This window comes from Debaryomyces hansenii (assembly GCF_000006445.2).
Source record: "Debaryomyces hansenii CBS767 chromosome E complete sequence".
Lineage (NCBI taxonomy): Eukaryota > Fungi > Ascomycota > Pichiomycetes > Serinales > Debaryomycetaceae > Debaryomyces > Debaryomyces hansenii.
This window is the reverse complement of record NC_006047.2, coordinates 768,052-784,638: the sequence shown is the minus strand read 5'-3', so window position 1 is coordinate 784,638 and position 16,587 is coordinate 768,052. Positions and strand designations below refer to the sequence as shown.

Below are 16,587 nucleotides of genomic sequence, written 5' to 3'. Positions count from 1 at the left end.
TATAAAAAGGAATATTAATTATAATATTGTATGATTTGTACCCCGTAGATACCTCACTATTATACAATATGTATTATTTGAAGAGATTAATATATGAATTGAAAATAATGATTGTTGTAAGTTAGACCCTGATCGGATAAACCATCCTGATAAAAAAGTATACAGCAGATTTACGCAATAGCCTTTCATATTTTGTTACCCTTGCTTCTAAGAGTTCAAGCTCCATTTTGCTGCTATTGATTTCGGCTCCGTCCTCTTGCAAGTCGTCTGTATTTAAATATCTATGCCTCTTCTTCTCAAGGCACGAAAAACCAGATTTTGCTGCAAGTAGTCTGTTATATAAAGTTCTTCTAACGAGCCATTCACGGTCGATTAATAACAAAAGAAAAGCTGCAAAAAAACAACACCCCGAAAAGATTTGGGTATTTAAAAATGGTCTATCACTACTTTCATCTCTAATGGCTAATGCAATGACTTCTGCAACCAAACAGAAGAACAGGACAATAATATTAATAATTGACCATGCAGCCGGAATTTTTTCCGGTGCTTGAATAATATCGGCTGCCAATGATTGACACATCAAACTACCAATACCAATGAAAAACCCTAATATAATTGCAAACACCGATATCACCGGGAATGTTGTAGCATTGATCCAAAAAGCCCATAGAAGAATTGAAATAAGTAAACTGACGCTCGCAGCAAGATTGTTTCTTCCCACTCTATCTGCAACTAAACCAAGAGTAGGACGACCAAACACTTGACCAACATTAAGCAAAGCGGTCACAGTAGAGGCATCATGTGCAGATAAACCTACCAGACTAGAGTATGCCGCCATTGAAAAGAGCATCAAAGTGTATCCTAACAAGCACAACAGGAACCATAATGATACTAACACCAAAGGATAGCTTTTAAATATTTTGATGTCGAAAACTAATTTAAAGTTATCTATTATAAACTTTTTTTTAAGCGTAGTCGAGTATGGCATGGGGTTATAATTTCTAGGTTTATTTAAAATGGTAGCTATTAAAGCCAGAGTTAGAGTAACAAACCCAGTCATTCTAAGTGCCCATCTCTGGTCTCCGGTCTCCTGAATAAGTTTACTTGTAGATAAGGCAAACACTATACCTCCTAAACCAGCTCCAGAGACAGCGATGCCCATCGCAAACGCCCTATATTTCTTGAAGTATTGAGGTAAGATGAGCGTGGGTGGAATAAAAATCAACAGGAAAGATACCCCCACTAAGACGCCCTGGGTTAAATAAATCTGCCAAAGCTTGGTTGCAAAGGATGCAAGAATGTATCCACATGTCTGTAGGAAAATTCCAATAAAGCAAAGCGTATAAAATCCAAGTATTTTATATGCTAATGCACTAAACGGTGCCAACACCTGTGCTAAAAATACAACTAATCCTCCAATTAACGCATAATCATAGGCCCCACCCCCAGGGAATGTATCTGTAGATAGATAGTAATTCAAAAACACTCCATAGCCTGCATTGGCTCCCCATGTTGAAAAAGCTGCCATCATGGCACAAAACGCTGCAACCCAGCCATATCCTCCATCTGGAGGCTCGTCTATATCTTCTTTATCCCCATGTTCCCCTTCTTCTTCATCTGCACTCGCGTCCTTCTCATACGATTCTCGTTGTTCTATATTATTCTCCTCATCGGCGACGCTACGTCTGGAGGTCCTATCTAGCTGTGTGTCTAGAATTCTGTCAAGATCGACGTCATCTCGGTATTGTTGAAACTCTTCGTGATCTTGTTGGTGGTCATCTCTAATTGCTGTTATAATTCTTGATAGCTCAGAGTTATTCGATTTGATTCTTTTCATGCTGTCTCGCGTATTTCGGCTACCAATGCTACTCCTGCCGCTGGTAATAGCTTGAAGCTGGTATGGTTCGTGCCTTATGGAGTCATTAGAAAGATGTGACTCTGTATCTGTCATCATTTTTGGGTCGTCTTCGAAGCTTTTATCATATGGCATATCTATATTTGATTCTTCTGCTATATTATAGTGGGTGAAATGGTTGAACCAGTTCCCCTTCTTATATAATTGATGGTATTGTATCTGACCAATTCTACATATCCGCTTCGCAAAAATTTCCTAATTGGGCCGTTTGGTGTAGATTCAATCTTCTAGACAACTAGGAGTAATCCATATATACAGCCCTAACATATGAAAGCGGATTCATATTGTCTTTTAACATACAATAAGGAAGAGAAACGTAGCTGGAGGTGAGCTTTTAGTACAGATGAAGATCTCGCCGAAAGATGACTTTGTGTAGCCGTAGCTGTCAACCTCAACAAGTTGCAGCCATTACGTATGGTCCCGGGTAAATGCCAATATGTAAAAAATTAATAAGGATCATGTCTGGCCCTCGCGGCTATGATGTTCAGGGTCGAATAGAGGCCTGATATTTGACTTCTTTGACATGTCTGTGCGAAAATAGCAAAAACTGATAAGTGATTCCTAATGACTCATGGCACTGGTGGGGATAGTGGAGACGCATAAATTTTTGGTGGAGTAAATATTGTAAGTAATGCTATTGACGATGGAAATTTGTGTTTGCAATGGACTAGCCTGTGTCCGTAACGCAATATATAGTGTATGAAATCCGTAGTGTTATATAGACGATGAAACCTGTACTTAGACATATACACTATCTAATCATGTCCGAGATTTTATAATGCAAGATAAAGATACGACACTGATTTTTGTGTGATTGCGATTGTTCAAACTACTAGTTTTATATAGGAAGCTTCGTAAATTATTTTTAGAGAATGTCTTTTACAAATTCTGACGAATATTGCAAAATCGAGACTTGTGAGAATAATCATCCTATTTCATGAAAATGGCCTGCAAAACTACTCATATGCGTATGCTTAACTTGTATATACACAACTTTTATGTACATCGACACTGACCATGGGCTGCATCTCTTTAATTATTACCAATTAGACCATCATATCTCATGATAGTTCTGGAAACCTGCAACAATCCAATCTGCCAATATCGATCGGGCGCGCTTTCTTTGATATCATCATTAACCCCGATATCAGAATCTATCAATTCGCCGTTACCAGGATTTCTAATCATATCCTTCAACAGTATCCGAAGATCTCATCGACAATACATTACAACACTACTAGAATTAACTTGAAAATATGTCAGGAGCTTCCGATTTTTTGTCCAAAGGTATTGATCTCGTTCAAAAGGCGATTGATGCCGATACGGCCACAAGATACGAAGAGGCATACAAATTATACTACAATGGCTTGGACTACTTGATGTTAGCATTAAAATACGAAAAGAATCAGAAATCTAAGGAGTTGATTAAATCAAAGTTTACAGAATATTTGACGAGGGCTGAACAATTGAAGGATCATTTGGAGAAACAAGCGAAATCCAACACGGCAGAAGGATCGTCAGATGGGTCAACAAAGGCTAAGAAATCGGGAGATGGAGATGACGATGATACTAAAAAGTTGAGAGGTGCATTGGCGGGTGCTATTTTATCGGAAACACCGAATGTCAAGTGGGATGATATCGCGGGGTTGGAAAGTGCCAAAGAGGCGTTGAAAGAAGCAGTCATATTACCAGTAAAGTTCCCTCAGTTGTTCACCGGTAACCGTAAGCCAACATCAGGGATTTTGTTATATGGGCCACCAGGTACAGGTAAATCCTATTTGGCGAAAGCAGTTGCTACCGAGGCCAAGTCAACATTCTTCTCTGTGTCCTCGTCTGACTTGATTTCGAAATGGATGGGAGAATCTGAAAGATTGGTCAAACAATTGTTTACAATGGCTCGAGAAAATAAACCTTCTATCATCTTTATTGATGAAGTTGATGCATTGTGTGGACCAAGAGGCGAAGGTGAAAGTGAAGCGCTGAGAAGGATCAAAACCGAATTATTGGTTCAGATGAATGGGGTGGGTAATGACTCAAATGGTGTTTTAGTTCTAGGCGCTACTAATATTCCATGGCAACTAGATGCTGCCATAAGAAGAAGATTTGAAAGGAGAATCTATATTGCGTTACCAGAGGCAGAAGCAAGAACAAGAATGTTTGAAATTAATATTGGAACTGTTCCGTGTGAATGTTCGGGCCAGGACTACAAAATGCTAGCAGATATGACGGAAGGATACTCAGGCCATGACATCGCGGTAGTCGTAAGAGACGCATTGATGCAACCAATTCGTAAAATCCAGCAAGCCACTCACTTCAAGACAGTAATGACTGAAGACGGCGAAGAAAAATTAACCCCTTGTTCTCCGGGAGATGAAGGCGCTAGAGAAATGGGCTGGCAAGAAATTGACACCGATGAATTAAAAGAACCCGAGTTGACTATCAAGGATTTCATTAAATCGATCAAAAACAATAGACCCACTGTTAATCAGTCCGATATTGGTAACCATACCAAGTTTACAGAAGATTTCGGTCAAGAAGGTAACTAGATATAATTTTGTTCATACGAAGCATCAACTATTGCTTCATCCATGTAATTTAATATATATAAATACATTTATTTGAAATAACTATAAAGTCTGCTAATATACATTCTAGCTGATTTTTGAATTCTCTTATTATTTTAATCGCTAATCAATTCTCATAGGCGATCTACTTCTGTCCCTACTAGCCGTCCTACTTCTACTTCTACCAGGGAAAAGATCCTCTTCATTATCTCTACCTCTACGGCCGTTCGCAGGTTTCGATTGTCTTAACTTGTGCGCAAACAAATCTTCCTCCTGATCCTGTTCCTGGTCAGGCTTGCGTTCACGACGACGACTATGGTGAGACTCTCTCAGTCTGTATTTATTATGATGGCGAGGTTTCCTTTCAGGTTCTCCATGCATCAAATAGTAACGTGAGTAAGCACTAGCATTCTTGACTTTTCTATCAGACTGGAATGACTGTCTTACAAACAAAACGATCGACGTATCGTCCTCATCCATAGTGTTATCTTGTTCCACTGGGGGTTGTTCCTTATCGTCACCAGTTGCAACACCTAGTCTATTAGATAAATTTTGCTGTTTACGGAACGCAATTATAGGAGCATAAGGCTTTGTTTCCCTCTCTTGAATAGCATCTTGGATTTTTTGGTCTTCATTGAGTTCTACTTGAATATTAGGATTCGACGATATAGAAATGGATTTTAACGCACTGTGGGCATCTTCCATACTTTTAAACGATACATTGACCGACGTATCATTGATCCATTGGATACGGAATGTAATTTGTTCATCAATTGGGAATGGCTCATATACAATCTTGGATGCTGGTTCATCTTGTCCTTCCACCTGTTCTTGTTGTTCGGTCACGGTATAGTTCACGTAGTAATCAATAAATGCCTTAATATCTTCTGTAGATAAGCTATCTACTCCACGTATATGTAAGGCCTCTGGTCTCAAAACTTCGGTTTGATTATTCACTTGCACTTCAATGCATTGTTCTTGTAACTTCGATTCTCTAGCTTTTTCATCGTCCAAAGTCTTAGTTAATAACCCTCCATATGGGGCAACTTGAGGCTCACTCATGGTCTTATTCTGCTGTTGGCTTCAAGATCTAAATTGAATAGTTCATTAATTTTCATTGTCGAATATGTATTTCGCGTCACTAACGAAATTGACTTGATGCCACTGCACATTATTTAGTATTCTTTCTAATATTACTTACATTAGTTTCTATATATTACACATATACATAAAATGACAAGCTAGTCTGATATAGCAGGTATATCGTAGTCTTCTTCGTGAAATTTTAGTCTACAATTACACTTATGTCTCCATGATATATTACTTGATAACACTCACACAACAGTACCAAATACATAATCCTCTGCTACTTCCACACCCATTTCAATACTGCCTCTATGATCTATCAGATTGGTTCAGCTCACCCTAACCAACATACAGGTCTACCGTAATGGTTGGTTCTAATTACCATCTTCCATTTTGACATCTGCTTCACCACTGTCAGAACCATTCTGTACCTCTTTATCCTCTCTTATAAACAACACATTATTGCATCTGATGAATATTTCACCTATGACTTCTTCTTTCTTTTCACCATCTTCGTATATCACTTCCGACGTTTTGTCCAATTGCAAATTCATGTAATTATCGATTGAAATCAACGTTCCTTTATATTCTGTCTTATTCCACTTCAACCTCACGATCACCTGTTTGCCTATCAACGTCTTTAAAAAAGGCTTTGGATTAATTGGTTGAAACTAAACCGTTAGTATTATTCTGCCAGGTTTATCCCATTGGGACATATATCAACCTTTCCATCACTGCACCCCAAGTTCCGGTGAAAAGCAGCTTTCGAAATCGAATACTCCTACAAACAACAAATATACTTACAGATGACATTATTGTACGTTTTATCTCTGGTAAAGTAGGTATTAACGTATTATTTCATACTATTCTAACAGAGTTTTTGAAAAACTAAGATGGTGTTATCTGCAGTAGCATCAATTTCGATCATAAATTTCATAAACACGTATAATAGAAGATATATCGAGAGTTTATCAGTGATACCGTGCTGAAATAGGGATTATGGAGAGATTGACATTAGTGCTCTTAATTGGGGCCCTTATACGGTTTGTATTACCTACAAGTTTACCGAGTTTGCCGCTAGATTTATCATCGTCCATAGAAATAGCGACCCCATTAACTTCGTTCAAATCGCTAAAAGAAGCATTCTACTACTTACAACATAATATTGATCTATACGACGGCGGAGTCAATCATCATCCACCGTTATTAGTTATTTTGCTTAATCTTATTGATGAATACTTGCCGAAGAGATTAGGTGATATCGTATTCAATGGGTTGTACACGGGAGTAGACTTGATGATTGCATCTCGATTGATCCACGTAAATAAATGGTACAACAAACACATGTCGCAGAGAACCGGGAGGTCTATACAAGGCTTCAGTGATGATATGATAGCAGCATTTTATTTGTTCAATCCGCTCTTGATATTGACGAACATCTCGCATTCGACGTTGTGCTTCACATTTTTGGCCATCACCGAGTCGTTGTACCAGCTAGTGATCGACAGAAACGTTGCCAGGTCGGTGATAAGTATGGCAATTGCCAGTTACCTTTCATTCCGTCCCATTTTTTTGATTATCCCCCTTTTGGGATTGGCCCACTCGCTTGACAGCGACTGGCAAACTGTGTATGCCCACGGAATCGCCTTGTTTTCGTCGGCGTGTGGGATATTGGTATTGACGTCCTCGGTTATGACAGAATCGTTCCAATTCCTCGACCTGTGCTACGGAATTGTTATCAAATTTAACAAAATCACTCCCAACCTCGGTTTATGGTGGTATATCTTCACCGAAATGTTCGATTTCTTCACCCCGTTCTACGTGGGGGTGTTCAACCTCTTCTCGGTGATTTTCGTTATCCCCTTCACCTTGAGGCTCTTCGAATTCAACCACAAGTCCGGCAAGCCTACTGGAGATGCGTTTTTGGCCGTGGTCACGTCTTACTTGTGGCTTTCATTCACAAAATCCTACCCGTCAGTCGGAGACCTCGCCTTTGCTTTGTCGCTTATTCCAATCTTCAAGGACACGATTATTCCCCATTGCAAGTACCATTTCCTAACGGCCCTTGTTCTCTTGGTGGCCTTGCTCTTGTCCCCCATTTTCTACTACTGTTGGATCGTCTTGGGCACCGGTAATTCCAACTTCTTCTACAGCATCAATTTGGTCTGGGGTGTGGTCCACGGCTTGATTCTCACCGATTTGGTTTGGGGCAAGTTGAACTACGACTACATCGAACTCAACGACATCCCCGCCGACGAAGTTTCCAAGTTGAGACTCACCCAAATCTGAACTGGTCTTCACACTTTCCCCTACCACCCGTATATACCAATGAACATCCTGTTACACCTCTGTTGTAGTTGCAATCTCCCTCTATACTGTCTGGGACTTAAATAAATCACGTGCGCTAAATATCTGCCAATCAAAGGACGAGAATTTTTCATTTGAACGAAAAGCTCACTAAAAGAATTATACTAAATTTTGTATTTGTTTAAGTCTTATAATTAACCCAATTAAACATATAGTATCATGTTGTCCCGTGTATCTGCTCGTTCTTACAGTTCTGCTGCTCAATCTATTAAATTAACTGCTAGAGAAGCGCCAGGCAACTTATCAACATTATCAGTTGTTGTTAATAACGCAGGTTCTAAAGCTGGCAAATCAGGTGTAGCCCATTTGTTATCCAAATATAACTTTTTGAATAATGAAGCTAAATCAGCATTAAGATTTACCAGAGAAAGTGAATTGTTGGGAGGTATTGTTTCTTCGGATGTTACCAGAGATTCGATTGTTTTGAAGACTCAATTTTTGAAGCAAGACTTACCATACTTTGTTGAAGCTTTAGGTAATGTGTTGACCAAAACGTCATTCAGAGACCACGAACTTCCAGAAACCGTGTTACCAGCTGCCAAGGCACAAAATGCTGAAGCACAGGGTTCCAATGCATTCAAGGCTTTCGAATCTTTGCACGAAATTTCGTTCAGAAAGGGTTTAGGTAACCCATTATACTACGATGGTACCAGTCCAATTTCGGTTGACGAAATCAAGCAATTTGCATCCGAAGCCTACAATACTTCCAACGTGTCCGTCTTTGGCTCGGGTGTCAACGAAGGTGACTTGAAGAAATTTATCGGTGAGTCTGCATTCTCTGCTTTGCCAGCCGGTTCTTCCAAGACCACTCCAGTCGAGCTCCACAACGGTAAAGAATCCAGAATCAGAGCTGCTGGTGGTTCTGTTGCTTTGATTGGTGTCCCAATCAAGACTGCTGACTTTGCTAAATACGAAGTCTTATCTGCTGCTATTGGTTCTACATACTTACCAGGCTCATCGGCCCCATTATCCCAAATCCCAGGTGCCATCTCCAAGGTCCTCAAATACCAAGACGCCGGTTTATTTGTTATCTGTGTCTGTAATTCCGATGCTGCTGTGGTTGCTCAAGGTGTTAAGGCTGCTAAGAAGGCTGTTGACTCTGTTTCTGCATCTGACTTATCCAGCGCTACCAAGGCTGCTGAATTGGCTGTCGCCTTACAATCTCGTTTCGAGTCCCCAGTAGATGTCAAGATCGATGCTTCCGCTGCCAAATCACCAGCTAAATTAAGTGAATTTAACTACGTTGCTGTTGGTAACGTTGACTTATTACCATACGCCAACGAATTATAATTTATCTAAGCTGAATAAAAAAAAATTTCTTTCATTCTTTGGTTTTCATGTGCATATTTTATAAAGATTCAAACAACTTAAAGATGAAGTAGAAATTGTGGTTACGATTTATATTCTTTTCATATAGAGGAGTCAATCTCAAGTACTAAATAATTCCTTTTCGAATTTTTTATTTTTATTTGATTATAAAGAAAAAAAAGCTTTATTTTTTTATCTAATCTATACTTTATCTAGTTTTTTTTTCTTGTCTGCTTTATTACTGTTTAATATATTTATTAAAATGTTAAGTTTGCCCGTATAGTTATGGCTTCAACTACTGAATCCCATACTTAAGAAACAAGTCGTGCGAAACCGTTTAAGAGATGTGAAAAAAAATTCAGATGTTCACATATGATGAATTAAATATACCAATTATACCTTAATCAACGGTTTAATTAATACATATAAACATAGATATAATGTCCGATATTGAAGAAAGCGCTTACAACGAAGCACCAGAAAATTTTGAAGATTTCGATCAAGCCGATCACTTCTCTGAAGATGATTTTAATGAACCAGCAGCAGAGAATGAAAATGTCAATAACGGGGATGTAGAAATGAAAGCAACCGATGGAAGAACCATTATAAACGGTGGGCTTGGACCAGACGAAGTGCAGCCGAGACCAAAGAGTGCTAGGGAATTGGCAGTGCCAAAAGAAGACAGAACAACCACACCATATATGACCAAGTATGAAAGGGCTAGAGTTTTAGGTACTAGAGCCTTACAGATTTCGCTTAATGCGCCAGTTTTGGTTGACATTGAAGGTGAGACCGATCCATTACAGATTGCCATGAAGGAATTGGCACAAAGAAAAATACCTTTGGTTGTTAGAAGATATTTGCCAGACGGCTCGTTTGAAGATTGGGGTTGTGATGAATTGATCATCGACCATTAAGAAATAGGCAACATGTTGACTTACGGTTGTGATATTGGATCCATATATCCTGCTCTGATATTTATTTCGTATTATCTCGTTTTCTAAAAGTTGTTTACTTAACTTGTTTTTGCATATTTAAGATTCTCGTGTATAAATATTAATAAATTGTACATTAATAGAGCCACGAGTAACGTCTTCTCCTAGTTAATCAATATAGGCATCTATCCATTTTGATGCCAGAAAAATTTTGCGTCCATCCACCTGTTCCTTAACAAACCCATCTACGAGTTTATCAAACGTAGCCCTCGAGAGCCTGTGGTCACCGGATCCAATTTCACCTAACTGGACCGAACAACACGCTTCTTTCAATGCTTCAACGTCAATCGTAAGATCTTTACTCTCTTTATCATCTGAAAACACTTTCAACGCATTATATATGGTTTCCCTGTCTTCAAACTGCAGCAATTCTTTAGCCATGATGTTCAGAAACTGGGTGAAATTTATACTCTTTTCCTCTTTTTTTGATGATCCATCTACCGTTAACATCGAGTCTAGCTGCTTATCGGTTGGTACCTTTATTCCCAACGTCTTGTATAAATTAATCAAATCTTGTTTCGTTATCACTGAATCTCTTGATTCTCCATCTATTAAGGTAAATGCATTTCTGAGTTGTGTTTTCTGATTATTGGAAAGCGTATTTAATGCCAGCATGGTATTATTGTATGCTATATGTAGAAATGTTATAAAGAACTAAACATTTATATTTATTACATAGACTTTTGATCTGAGCATCTTTAGTACTGAAAACGTAAACAAAAATACACGCGCAACTACATAGATCTAAATCTTTTCCTCTATAGAGCTATATCAACAATTCGTACGGCAACTACTTCATATTGGATAAAAGAAAGCTGAAAGGGGTATTTTGCATAGCCGTAATAATTTGCTTGTCTAAATTGCATCAAAATGGAGTCAGAAACACTCTATAATCAACCAGTTGTGATTGATAATGGATCGGGTAATTTGAAAGCAGGATTTGCAGGAGAAGATAAACCAAAAGCATATGCATCTGCTATAATAGGAAGGCCAAAGTATCAAAAGATCATGGCTGGCTCGTTGATATCCAGTGGTGATGATAAAACTGGAGAAGATACATTTATTGGGGACATCGCACAACAGAATAGAGGATTACTTAGACTATCATACCCCATTGAACATGGCATTGTCAATAATTGGGACGACATGGAAAAATTATGGTATCATACTTACACACAAGACTTGAAAACAAATGCTGAAGAGCATCCTCTATTGATAACAGAAGCACCATTGAACCCACGGATAAATAGAGATAAAATGTGTCAAATTTTATTCGAACTGTTCAATGTCCCATGCATATACGTTTCAATTCAAGCAGTTTTATCGTTGTATGCTTCGGGACGTACTACGGGGGTTGTCATTGATAGTGGAGACGGTGTGAGCCATATTGTTCCCGTGTATGAAGGGTTTGCGTTGCCCACGTCCATTAAGAGAATGGATATTGCAGGTAGAGATATCACCGAGAATTTGTCTTTTAACTTGAGAAGAATGACGGGTATTTCATTGCAGAGTAGCTCAGAATTGGAGATCGTACGATTGATCAAGGAGAAATGTTGTTACATCTCGAAAGATCCAACGAAGGATGAAACACTTTATTCTTCATCTGCCTACAATCATTACCTTAACACAAACTCCCAAAATATTAAGGAGTCTGATTTATTTGCATCTTATAAACTTCCTGATGGTCATACTATTCAACTAGGTGCTGAAAGGTTTCGTTCTACTGAAATCCTTTTCAATCCTCAATTGATCGGTGACGAATCGCCTGGATTGCATGAATTGGCGTCGCTTGCTATAGCCAAAACGGATTTGGATTTGAGACCCGTATTGTACCAGAATTTAGTATTATCAGGTGGAAATACATTATTGAAAAATTTTGGGGATAGACTCTTAGTGGAATTGAAAAATCAGCAGTCACAACAAGCTGGTAGTTATGGCATTTGGAATACCTCTTCAAATACTAATAACTACGACACTAAAATGAAAATAAAAATACATGCTCCCCCAGAAAGGAAGTATTCCACATGGATAGGAGGTTCTATTTTGGCTGGACTATCAACGTTCAAAAAAATGTGGGTTACTGCGCTGGAATATGCTGAAGATCCAGAAATAATCCACAAGAAGTGTATGTAGCTTACATTGCTAGGGTATAACAATCACCAAATAAATCGTAATATTAATCTAAACGAAAATTAAATACAGTAGTATCTATCACCAAAATCACCCAAACCAGGAACGATATATTTGTTTTCGTCCAACTTTTCATCAATTCCACCAGTGATTATCTTGACATCAGGATAGTTGTCGTGGAATGCTTTGATACCTTCTGGCGCAGCCAATAAATTCAAAAAGAAGATTCTGTCCATTTTCACACCTCTACTTAATAGCACTTCAACTGCCATCATAGCACTTCCTCCGGTCGCCAACATTGGGTCCAATAAGAATACGTAACGCTCACTAATGTCTTCTGGTAACTTTTCGTAAAACAATTTTGGTAAAGCAGTTTCCTCGTCTCTCTGAATCAAAATTTTCCCAATTCTTACAGATCTACAACAATCTCTAAGTCCCATCTCCATTGATTCACCAGCACGAACAATACTAACACCACAGATCTTACCCAAAAACTTAGCACCTTTAAATGTTTGATTACCATAGCATTGTATAGTAGCCTCTTCGACTGGTAGTAAATTTAATCCTTCTTCCACTAATAATCTAATGATTCTGTCAGAATAGAAAACAAAATCACCTCTCTTTGTCGAATGATCACGAATAATTGAGTACAACCCCCTAAGTTGATTGGTTTGTGGGAGTAATATAACGTTATCACTAACTTCTTGGCACTTACTCATCTTACTTGGGATATTCTAGGTTAATCAATGTCTGTTGGTATCAAAAGATTAAGTGACAATCGATGGATGAGAAAAGATAGCGATGGCTCATAACCGAGCCCAGCATAGTTAATACCTGAAAACAGGCAATTGCATGCTAGAACGGTTCCCATACGATTAATTACCAGTATAGAGATGAACGTATCGAATACTTGGTCTTTTTCATCTAAGATTTGTTCTAATATTCGTCATTTTTACTTTAGTATTTCGTGCAATCTGATTCTAAACGTACTTAAAACCTTTTCCCAGTTTAATACAAGAAATCTACTATCTCTTTATGTTTTTATTATAAAAACAAGTTTATTCTATTTTATATATAATATAAAAAGTGATAGCCACTTGTACACTATGTCTTGCAGACAATTCCATAACACATCTACTAGAAGTTTTTGTAGCTACGGTTTATTTCTGAGTTAAAATGCCCCAAAATTGTTGAAGCTTCGAAGAAAACGTTATATCTTTATTATACTAGTGCATACAAACTTATTATACAATTAATTATTCTTCTTGGTTGGCAAAAGGATTATCGATTATTTCACTGCCATCGACTGGAGAAATGGTCAATAATGATGGGCCTCTTACTACCACAAAGCCTATGTCTCTAGTCTTGTCGGTCAAAACATTATCGTCTTCTGGGTCTAAAAATGTTAGTAATGTTGCTCTAAAATCAAATATATACTGTTTAAGCCAGTTTGTACAATGTTCACATACCTCTAATATTTTCCTTAACATCTTCCAACACTAAATTCATCAACTGGTCAAATCCCTTTAAAACTCCAATAACCTGTCTACCGCCTATAAACTTAACTCTTATCTGCTTATCTTTGTAATTGTTCAAGTCCAAAATGGCTTCTCTTTTAGGGCCATCTGGCTTCGAAGAATTATTATTTCTTCTTCTATTAGTATTATTATTATTGTTATTTTGTCTTGGCTATATTCATGTTAGTCTTTGGTCGTATTAAACGCATTGAGAACGCCACTAATGAGATCGATTTACATACGTTATCCATCTTGTCCTGCTGTTTTGTAATCAGATATATGGTATAGTCTAGTGATAACTTCGTTAACTTATGAAATGGCCGAAGAAAAACTGTGATCACGTGATTATATTTGGACCATTACTAGGGTACTAATGGTGATACTTATATTGTAGAAGGTTATTGAATATAATAGGACTACCTAAACAGGTTGTTTGTTGTAGTGTTTGGATAGAAGTTTATAAATATGGTTGTAATAAATTTATGGTGAAAAATTCATATAAAAATTCATGATGAAAATTCGGGTTGAAATTGGTCCACATAATCATACATGGAACTTGACATTTGAAATTTCAAGTTTTACAACTTATGTCGATACGGTTTTCCGGTTGACAATTGATAATAAGATATAAGTCAAATGGTGAACTTTATATAAAACTGATAATTTGTTGTAATATTGCTACAAAGATTGCAAAAATGTATTTTTTCAGGAAATTTATTTAGCAATTTCAAAACTATAAGCAAACTTTTATTTTACTTTCTGATTGATTTCGGTCTTCTATACGAATATCTCTCTTTGAGCCTACGACAGAACCATACTATGGTATAATAAAGGCGGTACTAGTACTACGACTACAGCTGCAAATTGATATTGGCGACATTTACTTATGTACAGTACATATGTTTATATTTGAAATTTTAGTATCATACTGATTAATCAAGACAATGTTAATGGCATTATGAGCGATATAAACGTATACATCACCTCAGACTTAACATCTTCCGAGAGGAGGATATCTCCTCAATGGGATATACAATATTTAAAGAAAAAATTGGAGTTAATCACTGGAATTGCTCCTAAGGATCAAACCATACAACATTATGCTATACCTTCATCGAACGAGTTCATCGTGATTCTGGACGCTAATAAGTATTCTGCTGCAGAAGATAGCACTAGCCATGTTTCGGACTATAATGTTTTGCCGTTTAGTCGTCTTCACATTCATGATAACAACCCTGATTCTCAGTTAAATCAATTGCAAGGCGACGACGCTACAGAAGAATTTAAGCTTTCGGAGGAAGAATATGCTAAAAGAACCGACTCGGTGTTACATTGGAAATCGACAAATAAATTGGGTAGATTCGACCCGGAGTACGAGTTGCAAAAAGCAAGACAGCTTGAGGAAAATTTAAAGATATCGTCTAGCTTGCACGTTGGGGATAGATGTCGTATTATAAATATCGAGGGAGAAAGAAGGGGAGCCATAAAATACGTCGGCAAGATAATGCTTTTGGACGAAGGAGAGAATGTATGGGTTGGAATCGAATTTGACGAGCCCGTGGGCAAGAATAACGGGCTGATTCTGGGAACCAAGATCTTCGAATGCAGAGAAAATCACGGGAGTTTTGTCAAACCTAAACAGGTTGAAGTCGGTGATTTCCCAGAGCTAGATCCATTCGCAAGTGACGATGACGATGACGAAATTTAGTGGAAATGGTTTTTCTAGGTCTGGTTCCTATTCTATAATGGTGCTCTTAACGTATCGAACTCAAGAAAAATTCGATAACATAAACATAAATATACGTAAAACGTCCTAAACAATGCTGGAACACCAGAAACAATGCCACAGAGGTAATGTAGTATATCTAATCACCTCTACGTATTTATCCATGTATATAGTGGAATATTCTAGTAGAAAGATACCAACTGAAAAATTAGTCGTGTCCAAAATTTTGACCGGTCCAAGCGGTTTCTTGCGCTACCAAAAACACCCCAAGAGGCAAAATTATGTCAATAAATTCTTTTTATTCGTCCACAAGTCAGTAAACAGAGTACACGATGTTCGAGATTATTTTCCAATACATAGATCATGACAGTTTCTACAAATATCTCCGTTTGTTAATCATTGTCGGGATGTATTTGATGTGCCGTAATATTTATTCCGAATATGCCAAACAAAGTCAAGTCAAGAGACAAATCGCACTCGACGAGAAGGAGAAGTTAGAAAAACCCGCCAAAGAGGAACGTGAAAGAGCTGAAAAAGAAGAGGCCTTGGAAAAAGATGCTGCTTCCTTCGGATGGGGTAAGAAGACCAGAAAGAACGTAAAGATCCAAGAATCCATATTACAACAAGAGTCTGAAGACTTGAGACAGAGATACCAATCAGGTTACGATGCTGCCGAAGATCACGACATCGAAGATCTTTTAGAGGATTAGGTACCTTTTGAAGATATCATGCATTCGACCCAGTTTTAGCACTCATCCAGTGGTTCATGATCCAATATCAGTCGAAAAAATTTCATTACCATGGCTTGGAACACCTTTCCAACAATACAGCCTGATATATAGTATTGTTTATGTTTCTTAATTAATTGTATAATATAATTGAATGTTATTACTAGTATATTCTAATGGACGCGCACGTGATGTTGTGATGAGCTCTGCGAGTAGGTTGAAAAATTTAGATAGATTTTGAAAAGTATAGC

General features: G+C 37.8%; 13 protein-coding genes across 13 annotated transcripts; 7 read left to right on the top strand and 6 right to left on the bottom strand. All coding sequences in view use genetic code 12, as the record gives it.

Annotated features, from left to right (window-relative positions):
- Window positions 1-121: 121 nt before the first annotated feature.
- Window positions 122-1,990, bottom strand: DEHA2E09944g (DEHA2E09944p; the record flags this gene model as incomplete). Its single annotated transcript, XM_459739.1, has 1 exon — window positions 122-1,990. One exon carries the CDS (start codon window positions 1,988-1,990, stop codon window positions 122-124), a length of 1,869 nt encoding a protein of 622 aa, XP_459739.2.
- Window positions 1,991-3,171: 1,181 nt separating this feature from the next.
- On the top strand, window positions 3,172-4,461 carry DEHA2E09922g (DEHA2E09922p; the record flags this gene model as incomplete). Its single annotated transcript, XM_459738.1, has 1 exon — window positions 3,172-4,461. The coding sequence occupies one exon, from the start codon at window positions 3,172-3,174 to the stop codon at window positions 4,459-4,461; it is 1,290 nt and encodes a 429-aa protein (XP_459738.2).
- A 141-nt stretch (window positions 4,462-4,602) lies between these two features.
- On the bottom strand, window positions 4,603-5,541 carry DEHA2E09900g (DEHA2E09900p; the record flags this gene model as incomplete). Its single annotated transcript, XM_459737.1, has 1 exon — window positions 4,603-5,541. One exon carries the CDS (start codon window positions 5,539-5,541, stop codon window positions 4,603-4,605), a length of 939 nt encoding a protein of 312 aa, XP_459737.2.
- Window positions 5,542-5,939: 398 nt separating this feature from the next.
- On the bottom strand, window positions 5,940-6,378 carry DEHA2E09878g (DEHA2E09878p; the record flags this gene model as incomplete). The annotated part of the gene is made up of 2 exons (XM_459736.1): window positions 5,940-6,236; window positions 6,370-6,378. 2 exons carry the CDS (start codon window positions 6,376-6,378, stop codon window positions 5,940-5,942), a joined length of 306 nt encoding a protein of 101 aa, XP_459736.1.
- A 186-nt stretch (window positions 6,379-6,564) lies between these two features.
- Window positions 6,565-7,854, top strand: DEHA2E09856g (DEHA2E09856p; the record flags this gene model as incomplete). Its single annotated transcript, XM_459735.1, has 1 exon — window positions 6,565-7,854. One exon carries the CDS (start codon window positions 6,565-6,567, stop codon window positions 7,852-7,854), a length of 1,290 nt encoding a protein of 429 aa, XP_459735.2.
- A 237-nt stretch (window positions 7,855-8,091) lies between these two features.
- On the top strand, window positions 8,092-9,222 carry DEHA2E09834g (DEHA2E09834p; the record flags this gene model as incomplete). The annotated part of the gene is made up of 1 exon (XM_459734.1): window positions 8,092-9,222. The coding sequence occupies one exon, from the start codon at window positions 8,092-8,094 to the stop codon at window positions 9,220-9,222; it is 1,131 nt and encodes a 376-aa protein (XP_459734.1).
- Window positions 9,223-9,680: 458 nt separating this feature from the next.
- DEHA2E09812g (DEHA2E09812p) lies at window positions 9,681-10,157 on the top strand (the record flags this gene model as incomplete). Its single annotated transcript, XM_459733.1, has 1 exon — window positions 9,681-10,157. The coding sequence occupies one exon, from the start codon at window positions 9,681-9,683 to the stop codon at window positions 10,155-10,157; it is 477 nt and encodes a 158-aa protein (XP_459733.1).
- A 186-nt stretch (window positions 10,158-10,343) lies between these two features.
- On the bottom strand, window positions 10,344-10,850 carry DEHA2E09790g (DEHA2E09790p; the record flags this gene model as incomplete). Its single annotated transcript, XM_459732.1, has 1 exon — window positions 10,344-10,850. The coding sequence occupies one exon, from the start codon at window positions 10,848-10,850 to the stop codon at window positions 10,344-10,346; it is 507 nt and encodes a 168-aa protein (XP_459732.2).
- Window positions 10,851-11,105: 255 nt separating this feature from the next.
- Window positions 11,106-12,368, top strand: DEHA2E09768g (DEHA2E09768p; the record flags this gene model as incomplete). Its single annotated transcript, XM_002770410.1, has 1 exon — window positions 11,106-12,368. One exon carries the CDS (start codon window positions 11,106-11,108, stop codon window positions 12,366-12,368), a length of 1,263 nt encoding a protein of 420 aa, XP_002770456.1.
- A 59-nt stretch (window positions 12,369-12,427) lies between these two features.
- DEHA2E09746g (DEHA2E09746p) lies at window positions 12,428-13,084 on the bottom strand (the record flags this gene model as incomplete). The annotated part of the gene is made up of 1 exon (XM_002770409.1): window positions 12,428-13,084. One exon carries the CDS (start codon window positions 13,082-13,084, stop codon window positions 12,428-12,430), a length of 657 nt encoding a protein of 218 aa, XP_002770455.1.
- A 537-nt stretch (window positions 13,085-13,621) lies between these two features.
- Window positions 13,622-14,133, bottom strand: DEHA2E09724g (DEHA2E09724p; the record flags this gene model as incomplete). The annotated part of the gene is made up of 3 exons (XM_459729.2): window positions 13,622-13,761; window positions 13,835-14,054; window positions 14,125-14,133. 3 exons carry the CDS (start codon window positions 14,131-14,133, stop codon window positions 13,622-13,624), a joined length of 369 nt encoding a protein of 122 aa, XP_459729.2.
- Window positions 14,134-14,840: 707 nt separating this feature from the next.
- Window positions 14,841-15,590, top strand: DEHA2E09702g (DEHA2E09702p; the record flags this gene model as incomplete). The annotated part of the gene is made up of 1 exon (XM_459727.1): window positions 14,841-15,590. The coding sequence occupies one exon, from the start codon at window positions 14,841-14,843 to the stop codon at window positions 15,588-15,590; it is 750 nt and encodes a 249-aa protein (XP_459727.2).
- A 350-nt stretch (window positions 15,591-15,940) lies between these two features.
- DEHA2E09680g (DEHA2E09680p) lies at window positions 15,941-16,318 on the top strand (the record flags this gene model as incomplete). The annotated part of the gene is made up of 1 exon (XM_459726.1): window positions 15,941-16,318. The coding sequence occupies one exon, from the start codon at window positions 15,941-15,943 to the stop codon at window positions 16,316-16,318; it is 378 nt and encodes a 125-aa protein (XP_459726.1).
- Window positions 16,319-16,587: the final 269 nt, after the last annotated feature.